General features: G+C 37.4%; 1 protein-coding gene across 1 annotated transcript in view; it reads left to right on the top strand.

Moving 5' to 3' along the window:
• The window catches only part of bmp7b (bone morphogenetic protein 7b), a 32540-nt gene extending 22604 nt beyond the window's left edge, over positions 1-9936 (top strand). The window contains exons 3-7 of the mRNA XM_088937555.1: positions 526-674; positions 1962-2159; positions 3518-3594; positions 4917-5027; positions 5247-9936. Coding sequence (XP_088793681.1) covers positions 526-674; positions 1962-2159; positions 3518-3594; positions 4917-5027; positions 5247-5396 — 685 coding nt within the window. The 3' untranslated portion in view covers positions 5397-9936. The remainder of the gene's footprint in view (positions 1-525; positions 675-1961; positions 2160-3517; positions 3595-4916; positions 5028-5246) is intronic.
• Positions 9937-13708: the final 3772 nt, after the last annotated feature.

The raw sequence follows: 13708 nt of genomic DNA, 5'->3' as shown, positions 1-13708 counted from the left end.
TAGCATCAGATACAGAAGATTAAACTGCTTATACGCCTCCCTCAAACATGCACAGTCTTGAAACTTGGCTGATTACATTTTATTGGTAATAGGAGAGTATGACAGGCATCACAGTGGCACAGTGGTTAGAATTGCTGCCTTTCAGTTATCATCGATTATCCCATCATAAAAGACATAGTATTTTATGCATTCACATATGACCATAAATCACCAACTAATTACAATTTTAATTACTGTACAATTCAGTTTCTTGGACTATTGTTCAAACCTTTTGTAATGTTGTAATGCTGGTAGACAGAAATGTTTGTTTTTACTCTAATAAAGCTGTCTGGGGAAAAGTTCATGTGGGATATGTGAAAATTTTTGCAACTATTCATTCATACCTATGTAGACAAACATCAAAAAAATCCTTTAGGCTTACTCCCTTCTGCCATCTTCCTTAAACTGAGCTGTGTATTTCATAGTGAGGAAAATCTTTAGAAATATGGCAGGATTTCTAATGTACCGTGTATGTTTTTGCCACAGGGAATCTGACCTCTTCCTCTTGGACTCCCGGGTGATCTGGGCTGCAGAAGAAGGCTGGCTGGTATTTGATATAACTGCCACCAGTAACCACTGGGTACTGAACCCTGGGCGTAACCTGGGTCTGCAGCTGGCACTGGAGACTGTGGATGGTAAGTTACCTGTCCTGTGCTCATGCTTCAGTGGAGAGTTTCCACCATCCAGTTGCTTCAACAGGCCAGCTAAGGCAACATTTCACTTACCCATTTTATATGCTTAGCTGTCTTCATGGGAACTTGTTCATGTATGTCAGTATGCCAATGTTGCGATTCCTTGTTGCTTCCATAATGTAATACAAATTTTATTGCATTATTTAATGCGAATATAAATTTAGCGATGACTCAAAAAACTACTTATTGGGAAATAGCAGGTATTACTTTTGAATATTCTTGCATTTTGGAAAGATTTATGTGTTAAACGATTGACATTTTGATGAACATCACTACTTAATACTGTATTAATAAAAAAATTACATAGGTTTTAAAACTTTTATAATTCAATAAGACTTTTTTAAAATCAAAGATTAGTTTAGCAGAAAATACCTATATAACCATTTGACCATAGTACTATTTCTGCAAAACATACACAGAAATTGTAGTTTAGAGAAAAAAGGAAGCTATTGATATGTAGAAGAAAAGGGTGATTGAGTGTGAGCAGGCAAGTAGATGTTTACTTCAGTTTTTCAATTTCATTTGTATTGCGTATGAGATTTATTTTGATCATATTTTGAGCATGGTATGTCAAACGACAAATCAAAAGTTTTAGTTTACTGCGTATTGTCGCCTAATCTCACCTTTGTTATTAAACTAGTTGAAGCCCTTTATTTCCTTCTGCATTGATGTACAGTATAAACGCATATGGAGTCTAGATGGTTAGAAAAAAGCACATACTTTTCAATGTCTGGCACAGGAGAATAGCAGACAATCCCGCTTTTCGTTTGCGATTTGTCTAGTAAAAGGTGAACACACCACACACATGCAATTCACACTCCACAGACTCACCCCACTCGAAGTGTCTGACCGGGGGGGATGGGGCTGTGCTACACTCATTCAGGTTTAACAGCATTCCTGCCTCTCACTCACTCTGTGGAGCCCTGAACCAGTCCTTTGATTCAAAGCAAGCCAGCAAAGACAGTTCTGTGCCGCCCCTTCCCTTGTAGATGTGGAAGGTGAACCAAGATTAATAGAAATCCACTTTAGTTAAAAGGGTGCTGGAGGTTAGGCCTTATGATGTTATTATATTTGCTGTGAGCTTGGAAAACGAATCCTCATGCGCATTCCTCTTATTCCATAAACCTGCACATTGTTGTTTTTTTGTTCCCCTCTCAAACACGTGCTCGTTTGCGCTTGGAAGAAAAGACGAGGTCCAGCCTTTCTGTGTCTCTTTGTCTCCCACTACAGGCCAGAGTCTGAATCCCAGGGTTGCGGGGCTGATTGGCCGCAGTGGCCCTCAGAGCAAACAGCCTTTCATGGTGGCCTTCTTCAAAGCCACCGAGGTGCACATCCGCAGCATTCGCTCAGTCAACAGCAAGCAGCGCGGCTCCAACCGCTCAAAAAACCCCAAAGGACAGGAAGCTCTGCGTGTCTCTAACATGGCAGGTAGTGTGGTCATCTATAACAGCACCCTCCGGCTTTCAATCATACAGCACCTGCGCTCCTACTTGACAAAACCTAGTCAAATCAGCAAATGTTTTTGCTGATTTGTGTCAAATCAACGTCTGTTGACCTACTGTACAGAATTTGCTGAACTAAAGGACTAAAGCTGGGGTTCTGTCTACTTGTCCTGCTTTTTAGAAGCCTCAGATCATATCCTTAGAAAATTCCTAGTTCTTGACAAGCATATCATAGAATCCACTACTCAAATGAAATAACCAGTAATTAATAAATAATAATAATAGTTAAGGCTGAAGCTAAACTCCAACATTAAATTACAATGTGTCTGCTTTAAAATAAAGTGTAGCACTGTGTTTTGTTCTGTGTCCTGTGGTCATAAATAAACAAAAATACAATTTAGAATAAGACTGAAGCGAGAAGTGAAAAGGGCCTACACTTTAGAAAGTATCTGTTATGCTAATAAGAGTGGTGTTAAGGGTGAGAGTTGAAGGCCTCATTTCCTGTGAAGTCCTAAATAGTTGTCGGCACCAGGTTTTTGTGAGGCAAAGAGACTGAGAGAATATCAAATTAGCATATCAAAGGAGATCAGATTGAACTTTTATAAGTGCTTAAACTCAGCACACTGGTCACCTATAAATAAAAATTGTTAAACATCACTGCATTTTAGCACTTAATTATACTTTACTTCATTTCTTCATAAATCCACAGGTATCAGTTCAAGATAGTGATATTTGTGCCAAATAAGATTAACTACTTTCCCTCATTTTCAATTCATAAACATCAGCTTAAAATCGGAAAAGGGTTTTCATAATATCCTCTGAAGTACTCAAGACTTCAAAGTATATATGATATGGATAAAGCTGTTCGTATAAAGTAATAGCAACTTTTATGGTTTCGAGCCACATTCCTTTTAGTCCTGTGTTTCAGTGTTTCATAGAGTAGTGTATAGCTAACATACAATCAGTAACTGTGCACTTCTGTGGACTCACAGCTGTTCTCAATGCAATATACCTGCTTATACAGGTTTGTTGGGCAGGGAGTTAAAAGGTGCTTGCTACTAATTTTTCAAAATGCATGCCAGGTCAGGGACCACATCACACCATTGGTCACACGAGCTTGCTTTCCCCAGTTCTACAGGGGAAGAATACAAGCTGGAGGTTAAACCTGTGTCTCACTGGTATTCTGAACGAGATATGGAAATCAGTGGGAATGTCCCACTACTCGGATTTGATGTGTGCACTAAAATGTGAAACTCTCGTTGACAGACGTGGAGCATATTGGGAGACTTTCTCTCTGATTCAAAAGCCTTTAACCTCTTTCTGTTCGTTCTCTTCCGACCTCAGAGAACAGCAGCACGGACCAGAAGCAGGCCTGCAAGAAACACGAACTTTACGTCAGCTTTCGAGATCTGGGATGGCAGGTACTACTCTCACACCTCCACATTCTTCCCGCACCCTCCCTTCTCCCCTCGCCGAGCTTTCATCTTTCTTTCCCTTTTAGCAGCAGTGTTAGCGTTAGTTGGTGTTAGTTATAAAAACACTGACGGAACAGGTTTTCTGAAGCAGCCCTTAATGAACACTCTCTGTATATCTACATAATGGGCAATATTTAGTGAACAGCCATAGGGGATTGACCCTCAAAAGAGAAGAGAAAATCATCTACTATTTTTTACCATTCCCGTTATGCTGTGAAAAAAGAGCTTTTGCCAGTTTGGAGGCCAGTAACTCTATTTTGCCACTATTCTACTGCTGTTTCATTTGTGTTGGCATGGCCTGATGAATTTTTATCTTGCTTGAACTTCACTGTTCAATAGTGATACTATGAAGACACAAAATACAGCACCAGTTACGACTTGTAATCCACTCCTAAAAGGTATTAAAATTATTATAGAATCCTGCTTATTGTGTAGTATAGCAGTCAGTGATGTCCTGCCATGGTACATATCTTCCTCTAGCTAGCACTTCCAAGCTCCAAGAATGTTACATCACGTTGTACTCAAAAGGTACATGAACTGAAACATTTCTGAACGAGAACTATTTCTTAATGGCTAAACCTGAAGAGAAACCGACGATTGAAAATGTACTGCCTGCTATGAATGTAAACTGCGCTTTCAATCCATTGTGCTGTTTTTATTGAATTCCTCTTCAGAATCCAGCACACGGTATAATTTCATATAAGCAAATAAAGGTTACCATTTGCATACTCTCAAGATTATATATGTTTGCATTTATATCAGATAGGCTTTATGTTTTAGTTTGGAATAAAATAAATTTGTATTAGAGTTGTCCATTGGTATCTGCTTCTATGTAGTGTACAATGTCCACCAAAAGCATGGGGACAGCAAAGCCAAAGTTTGCTTTGCAGTCAAGCAGTTCGCATTTATGATCCCAAGCTAAATATGAATGATAAGTACAATTTGTTTTATTTCCGGTAACTCCATGCGTGCTAGGATCATAATAGAACAAAAACATATATTTTGTATGACCTAGTACTATATCACTTCATTTAGGAAATGGCTTGACAAGTCCCAGATTAATTAGCTACTAGTAACCAAATAGGTAGATGGGACAAATTTTAATTTATAACCTTTATTATGTTATGAATTACTGAGTAATTCTTCAGAGGATTTTGAAGATATACGATAGTAGGGGATGTTAGTAGGGTCACCTAATGAACAGAAGAAAAACAATTATCCTAGTTATGTGGGGAATGGTTATACAGTATATTGCCCTTTCGCTTCAGGACTGGATTATTGCTCCAGAGGGATATGCTGCATATTACTGCGAAGGAGAGTGCGCTTTTCCTCTCAACTCCTACATGAATGCTACCAACCACGCCATAGTACAAACACTGGTGAGTAACAATCATCTCTTCTGTGACACACAGCACTAAACAAAAGATTTCAGGTTGAACTAACACTTCTCTCCCTTTCAGTGTTGAATACAGAAGTCTTCAGAAGGCAAAAAAAACATTCCCCTTCACCATCGAGATGAATTATACTCTGGTTTTCAGGGGGCCAGAGATAATCCTGTTAAACTAATGATGCTTCATTTAATTCTTTGTCTTCCACAGGTTCACTTCATTAATCCAAAACTTGTGCCCAAACCCTGCTGTGCCCCAACTCAGCTCCACGCTATCTCCGTGCTCTACTTTGATGACAGCTCCAATGTCATTCTGAAGAAATACCGCAATATGGTGGTGCGGGCCTGTGGGTGCCACTAGTGACCTCTCAAGCTCTGGCCAAGAAGGACAAGAGGGAGGACAGAGGTGCAGGGGAACCAACAAACTCTGTAACATCAAATGGCTTCTCTTAAAGGGACTACAACTGTGGTCTGCAATCCCAGCGTTTCCCTCATGGGAATGTGTAGCAGGCAAACTAAACTAAAGCAAGTAGCCTTCATATACAGTCACCCGGGCCGGAGCGAAAGACTAAGGACATTCTTGTCCCTTAGCTTTCCGAATCTCCTCCAGACATCTTGCGTTTTAGGCAACAGCAAGAGTCGTGATGAGGTGGGAAGGGGGGGGGGAGAATGCACTCCTAGGTGCTAAGAATGAACCACCACATTCTTTATCTTTCTACACGGATGAGTTCATTTCCATTGTGGTTAGTGGTTAATTGAGAGGGCAGCTGTCCCTTTACAATAGCTGCATCCCCCTCTTTAAACCAGTCTATTGTATTCCTCCAGCTACACCTATAAAACTTCCAAAAAAACTCCACACTTACAAAACACACTGAAGAAACATTAACAATTATACACTACACTAATTTATATAGTATATTTATACCTATATTACTTATGAATATTTGGAAACACCATACAAAGGCTGATAAAAAAGAACAATGTTATTCATTCCTCTGTACTGGAATCATTTAATTTCCTAATATCTTTGTGTCCCTGTACAGGAAATTGACTCCTCCTTAGTAATATTGACTCCAAAGAGTCAACCAATTTATCCTCTTTCTCAGATAGTTGTATAACTGGATAAGGTTTGTGTTTTGCCTGATATGACAAATGAGAGGGCCAGCATATTAAAAATGTAGGTTCCACTGAATGCACAATCACTTTCTTTGAATTATTGTAGATATTTAAAAGGTAAACCTTTTTACACAAGTTAAGCAGCAGTTCAGATATGTATACTAACATTTACTGTATGAGACAACACATCTCCTCCACTGTTATACAGCTTTCCTGGTTTTAGGAGTATCTGTTTCTCAGCTATCCCACTTACAAAACTTAAATAGACATTTTCATCATCAATATATGTTACACTTTTTAAAAGAGGAAATGCATAGGTGTTCAGGGGTGCCAAGATGAGCAGTCCATGAATCACCAATAGCTTCCCCAAGTCCTCTGTAGATTTTTTCAAGACTTTCAAATAGAACAAAGTAAAAGTATTTAGCATAGTCAACATATTTAATGTGTTAAAGAATATTAATCACTTTAATCAGGCATCAAACAAATTGCACCGTTGTACATCTTTCCTAGCAAACAGAGCTTTCATTAGGATGCCATGAATGTCTGCAGTATATTGTAGCAGAGAAAACAGTTGTCTGTTCAGGGATACAGACTCTGATTACTGATATTAGTGAACATAGGGTTTATAGTGAACAATAAACAATATCATTTTCTTCACTAATGTCACTGTGTCTCTACACAGTGTTACCAGACTTTTAAATGGTATTTATCGCATAAATATTTCATATCCTTAAATTTCCCTGAAAAACAAAAACTGAAAATCATAATTGAACTTTTATTTCGGGAGTGCAATTACAGAAAACCTAATGGTAGTATATGTATGTTTAAATAAAAAGACAAGGTTCTTGTTAATCAAAATTTATATTAACAGAACTATAGGAAGAAAAAAGTATTCACACCATTTTTCTCAAATTTTGTGTTCCCTCATTGTCATCTATTATTGCTTGCAAACTGATTTGCTCTTTTTTAATCAACATCCACCTTTTGTAGGTAGATGTTTTGTTCATTTTTTGTCTCCTTTTCTCCAAATATGTTGTAGTCCTTCACTGGAACAAAAAATATTTCTTGGTTTTATCAAACAAATAAGTCAAAAGATTTGAGGTATTCTTTTAACAAGTCAACTTGCTTTAAGGCATTTTTCAGTCTTTTTTTTGCCTTTGTGTTTTTTTATCCAGGTAATTTTGCATTGTTTAGTCACATGCACTGATTTTAAAGTCTTCCAGCCTTTTTCCTTCAGATGCTTAGTCCCAGAAAATCCCCAGAAAAAAATAGTAAACGTCCTCAAAAGATGTGTTTAGACAAGATCATTGGCAAAGATACACACCTACATGACATGCCTGTGTAACTTTAGTACATTTTTATGAGGACATGTTGGCGAAGATGTACCATATCAGAAAGTGTACTTGAAGACAGTGGTCATGTGTGTCATGGTGCTGTACATAAGCTCCACTGACTAAGAAAGACATGGCAGACATCACGTGTGGGGAAGACTTAGCAGAGACAGCATAAGGAATGCTTTTATTGGAGACTGATTAAAATCATATTGTTATTACGTGTTTAACGGTATTGCTGACCTTTGGGTTCATCTTCTACCTTTTGATTGATAACAGCACCTTTCACTGGGTGTCCCTGTTTCAGACAAAACACACGTGCCGTAGGCTTTCATAAGAAGGAGCTCATTTTGTCACACCTGCTTTTCATCAGTGAAGACGAGCAAACAAGTTAGGAGAGCCTTCAAGCTAGAATGATTTTGTGAGAACCGTGTGTGCAGCATTAGTCCCCATTAGTCCTACTGTATCTTTCAGGACAATTTGCAAACTTTGACATGTATTAAGCATAGTTTAATTTGTACCTTGTAGACATATACATAGGTGCATTCACGTCTGTTCTTTAAATTATTGAATATAAAACAATGCCTTGATATTCCAAAGAATTTTTCTTAGTGTGAACTTATTTCTTTTTCCATAAAATGTTTATTAGCAAACACACTGAGTTTTAAACCAATTTTAAAGCCAAATGCTTGCATTATCCGAATATATTTAACCAGCAATTTTTGGGTCATCTTGACTTAGCAATTAGTTATAAATTAAAGAAAATATTTTAAATTCTTAAGCCACCAAACGTGTTTACGTAAGCAGTTTATCAAACTCTTTATATGAAAGGGAAGGTGTTTTATTAAAGTATTTTGTAGTGCAGAAAAAATCTAAACATTGACAATGTTTTCTGAAAATGGTGTGAATGGTTTTTAGCGGTATAGTTTTGTTAAGGGGATTTGTGATTCACTAATGCTTTGTTTGTATAGGTAAAAGGTTTGTATAGGTAAAGATATCAGTCACATCTGTATGCACTAGGTCTGTATTTTATTAACACCCATAAATACTGCCATTGACTTTCTTTATACTCAGTTATTCCACAAACATGGGTGGTTTCACCCCATACTTTGATTCAGGAGTGTCTTCCTTTTTATGCAGGTGTTACTACCAGACTAATTTAATCTGAACTGATTTTGTGCTATTTCCTTTAGCCACTGGAGTCGTAACACAGATTCTCTGCTATCACTACTGACTGTGATCACAAGTCAGGCAAGACTGAGACCCAGTAGAGGTGGCCAGCTGGGGTAATCTTTTTCTGGATCTGTCTTCATTTAAAACCACTAGCTGAAAATGTGGTCCTTGTTGTGCTTTTGCATACAGTATTTCAAACATTGACTTAAAAAGTCCAGTGTTTCATTGTTAGGTAAACATTCATATAATACAGGGCTTACTTCTTCACGAGGACATGTTTACTTTCTTTTGTACATGGGTCCACAGTGCCTTCTACTGTCTCTAAGATACTGAAAGAAATGGATTGCTGCACAGCAATTATATATTCATTCTCAATTTTTTCTCCTCAAAAAGTTTCAGCCTTTAATCTTTTATAATCCGATTTTGACATTTTTGGGACTTAAAAGTCAGGTTGTGGGGCCTAGTAATAGATACATCTTTGTATGATATTTTGTAAATAGTTTCACAAAAACAAAAACAATGTATTTATTTGCACATCTAGACATAAAGGGGAAGTTTAAATCATCTATTTATTTTTCAGTTTGGTAGTTTCTCCCTTGTTGTTCTGTTTTGTGTGCTCTTGGGCAAACCCTGTCTTAACTTCATACATTCTGCCTTACTTACCAGACCACAACCTCCTTCTGAAAAGATCTGTCTGGACCAAATGTCAGAAATTAAGCCAGGGAAGCATACTGGTGCAACGGGTTTTGGTGCATAGCTCTTTACCACTGGGCTTCAGAAAGATGCACAACTTAAATTGGGTTCCACAAACCAAAACCTATTGTTTTTTTTTATTTTTCTCGTCAGTCTCTTTTTAAAATTAAAGATGCCATTTTCTACTTAAAACATTGAAGGAGTTCCTCTGAGTTCTGATGTTGGCCATATACAGTACAAGGGTTAGGTTTAGGATTTGGATTAAATCTGTTACATGTCTCGTGGTCAAACATCTTGTCCACAATCTGTATCAAACTCTAAAGGCTGTCACACTCTGAATGGGATGGAGTTTTCTTGTCTGGTGAAAAAATACATTGCTAGCAATATGAGTATACACCCCTTAATCAAAACAGTAACAGTGCAACAAGATGTAAAATGTGCTGATGTAAAAATAACCGCAGAAGGAATTTCTGCTATTACTGCTTTTGCAGCCATTCAAAAACATTTGGGTGTGTGCGTATGCGTATGCCTTTGTTTGCATATCTTTTTTGAAATACTGCAAAAATACTGCAAAAAAAGAAAAAAAAAGATTTTCGGAACTTTGAACACCTATGACTCAAAGAGTATAAACACCTTCTCAAAGTGTATAAACATAAACTGGTTCCAAGTTATTTTGATTCTGACAGATTTTAAATCAACAACCATTTAAAATAATTTAGCCTTGCTTGCAATTAGTATTAGGGGAAAAACACAAGAAATAGTTGATCATTTTGGTGGAATACATAAAATATTACTTTATGGGTTTATGCAAAGCCCTTGGTAGAATTGCTAAAATACCATACATTGAGATTGATCTCAAGATTTAGACACATTAGACATTGGTGATGAATTATAAAACAAAACAATCTTTTTTTGCAGGTAAAAGTAAATAATGCAAATCACAATGCTTGAAAACAACATATAAGTTACATATTGACATTTTATTTTTCAGTTTCCTGTCTTCGTGGACCATTTGTGTTCAAATCCTTTTTGAATCCTCTGTCAATTCCACAGTTATCATGTAAAGAAACAGCAAAAAATGTGATTCGACTCTAATTTTTTTGTGTCACTCCAGTATTATCCTGGCCTTTGCACTGGCATTGGCGGTTATTACACCTACAATCATTTTTTTAGAACCCTCTGGTTCTATTCAAGTTTTCCCCTCACTTCGAACATTTGGTGTGTGGCCACCTTTACACATAATGAGGGATTCAAATCCAAGGACAAAATGGCCTCTTAACCAGTTTCACAAATTCAGCAACATCGCAAATAAAAATATTTTCCACCTTCCTAGTTTGAATCACTGGCTGACCTTTTGAACCAAAGAAGACCTTCAGCTCCTTTATCTGCTCCTAGTTACTAATTGAAAGGGAAAACTAATTTATTTTACTCCTTTGCAAAAAAAGATTCAGCCCTTTATTTTTCAGATCACGTCTCTCCTTTTACAGTCCTTGACTAGCTGATAACCTAAATAGAAACAACACAGTTAAGTTATATAACAATACCAGAGATTAATACATGTCTCCTACTTGTCAATAGTAGAACTTGGAGGAAGTTCTTCAGAAATGAATGATTTTGCTTATTGTGGGTTCAATTTCTTATAGAGTCTGTCTGTTTTTATTTGAGGATTATAGCAATTGATCTTTTCTGTAGTCTTTTCCAATGGTCGTTTAGAGTCTAGGCCACATCTTAACTTCAGATTTTGCAACCAATGCAAACATTGGGAATACCAATGATAGAAACTTCTCCTTTATGTACAATTTTCAGGTCATTTCATAATGTTAAAAGTAATCTTCCTGCTGAAAAGAAACCACTTTTCTTATTTAAGAGAAATATTTATTGAGAGCATGTGAGAATGATGTACATGCCAAACACAGCATTTTGCCAACTCCTGTTTTATAATGTTCAAAACTAGTTCAATAAATAAAATGAAATCCTATCCTGATCTGTGCATGTATGTGTATGTTTGTCCACAATGCAGCAAACTAGATTGAATAACAAAAGGAACAAACAAAGCATTATCATTGCACTAAAAAGCTTAGTTTCCATTTATGAATGTCAGAATATAAAAGATGATGAGAACAGAATTTCTGTTTACTGATTGTACTACATCATCAAGCTTAGCTTTGAAAGATTACAGCATTTTTACCTCCATACATCTAATTTTTTTATTCTATTATCATTCTATTCATCATAGTAACAAATAACAGTAACATAGTGTACAAACTATGATTTTTAGTATCAGTGTAAAATTGACAACAATGTAACCATGATTGTGAACAAATATTGTAACATACTGAGGAAACAGTAAGTAAAACCCTAATCAATTTCCTCTAATGCTCACACTATTGTGATCTTCTTGATTTTTGGTTTCTTGGTACCAAACCTTAAAAGGTACAAGTGTTGGTACATTTTTTCTTCAACCCAAGCACAATGTATGCAGGAAATAAGATGGTACATTAGATCTAAAACTGACAGAAACTGTCAGAAATTCCGAGAGCTGCCTACACCAGCTGGGACTTAGGACATAACAGGGGAGAGATAAAGACAGCAGAAGTGAAACATCACAGCCACAGAATAAGATTAAATAGTAATAAAATTGTTTTTTTTACTAGAGGAATGCATGTTGCAGTAATTGGGTGACAGAGGCACAGTCTGAATCATAGAAGACCAGAAAAAAACATCTTGACAGCAAAGAACATTTGAACAAGAACCAAACAAAAAAAAATATAAGAACAGCCCTAAATCGGGAATATCAAAATACTCAGTACTATTGATTACTAGATATACTGTAGCTTGAATAATAATAATAATACTACTACTAATAATAATAAACTTTATTTTATGTAGCGCCTTTAAAGGTGGCTTCTCAAAGTGCTTTACAGGATGACAACAACAATAAATAAGAATACACAAGATAAAACACAATTACAATATATAGAGGAGACCGTGGATGGTGGTACTAAGAAAAGCAGAGGGGTGAAGAATGGAACCAGTTCAGTAAAGGCTTTTCTGAAGAAGAGGGTTTTGAGTCTGGATTTGAAGGAGTTTAGAGAAGGTGACTCTCTGATATCCTTGGGGAGAGAGTTCCAGAGCTTGGGGGCATAACAGGAGAAGGCCCTGTCACCCATACAATGTAGACGGGCTTGGGGGACAGTAAGGAGAGCAGAATTTGAAGAGCAAAGGTTGCGAGGTGGGGAGTAGGGCGATAATAGTTCAGACAGGTACTGAGGTGCCAAGCCATGCAGAGCCTTATAGGTGAGCATGAGGATTTTAAAGTCTACACGGAATTTGACCGGAAGCCAGTGCAAGGACTCCAGGATAGGAGTAATGTGAACACTTGCGCTTGACGTGGTCAGGATTCTGGCTGCTGAATTTTGGACTACTGCAGTTTGTTCAGAGTAGATTTAGATACCCGAGCGAGTAGAGCATTACAGTAGTCATTACAGTAGTTTAAATACCTTTCTTTGCCATGTAGTGAGTGTGGATAGGTTACTTAGCAAATGAGTGCTATTTTTGTATCTGTGGTGTGATGATGTCTGGGGTAAGGGAAGTGATGTGGTGTGTTTTGAGTTCTGTGTGGGAACGTAGTTGTATTGCCTGCCTGAACCATTGCTTTGATACTAAATCTACTGGTAACAGTAGTAAATTCACAATGGATTGTTTCATTAAAGTTAGTGTGTGCACTAACAGAGTTCTAGCTATGGATGTGGGTTTCAAAGAGTGAGATCAAAGAAGTCTTACAGACCAAAACAGTAATTATCTTAACAAGCACAACAGTCTTACTAAGATGTTTACAGCTCTCCGATGTCTTCTTCAATTGCTTGTAAGTCAACGTGTTAGAAATCCTGTGCTCTTGTGGAAACCAAATACAAAAGTAAGACTGAGGTGCAGTGCCATTGACCAGCAATGTCGTCTTCTCTGCAGCAGAGAGATCTGCTTGAAGGAGGGTCTTGCTATACTGGCATGTTCTGTGTTGCTAGCTTACATCCTGTTTATTGCAGTCTGTTTCAGATTAGTGAAGTGTGCCACCCGCAGACTACCAAACACAGAACATGTGCTTCTCTAGAGGTCATTCTGTGCTCAGGGCTGCTGGGGATAGGGCAGGCTCCCAGTTTGCTTGTAGCAGCTTCTTATTTTTCAAAACGCTTGCAGGGATCTCTGTTGCTAATCTTCCTCTCCGTTTGAGGGAACAGATAAGTGGTTTAAAATAGTGATAAGATGACTTCAGCTAAAAGTTGATGTGGAGGCACAAATATACTAAACCCCAAAGACAAGCCCCCCCTCTCATCGCTCTAAATCTTACCCCACTAATTTTTAA

Source organism: Atractosteus spatula, chromosome 19 (assembly GCF_055471065.1).
Source record: "Atractosteus spatula isolate fAtrSpa1 chromosome 19, fAtrSpa1.hap1, whole genome shotgun sequence".
Classification (NCBI taxonomy): domain Eukaryota; kingdom Metazoa; phylum Chordata; class Actinopteri; order Semionotiformes; family Lepisosteidae; genus Atractosteus; species Atractosteus spatula.
Note: the sequence above shows the minus strand (reverse complement) of the source record. Positions and strands in the feature narration are given on the sequence as shown.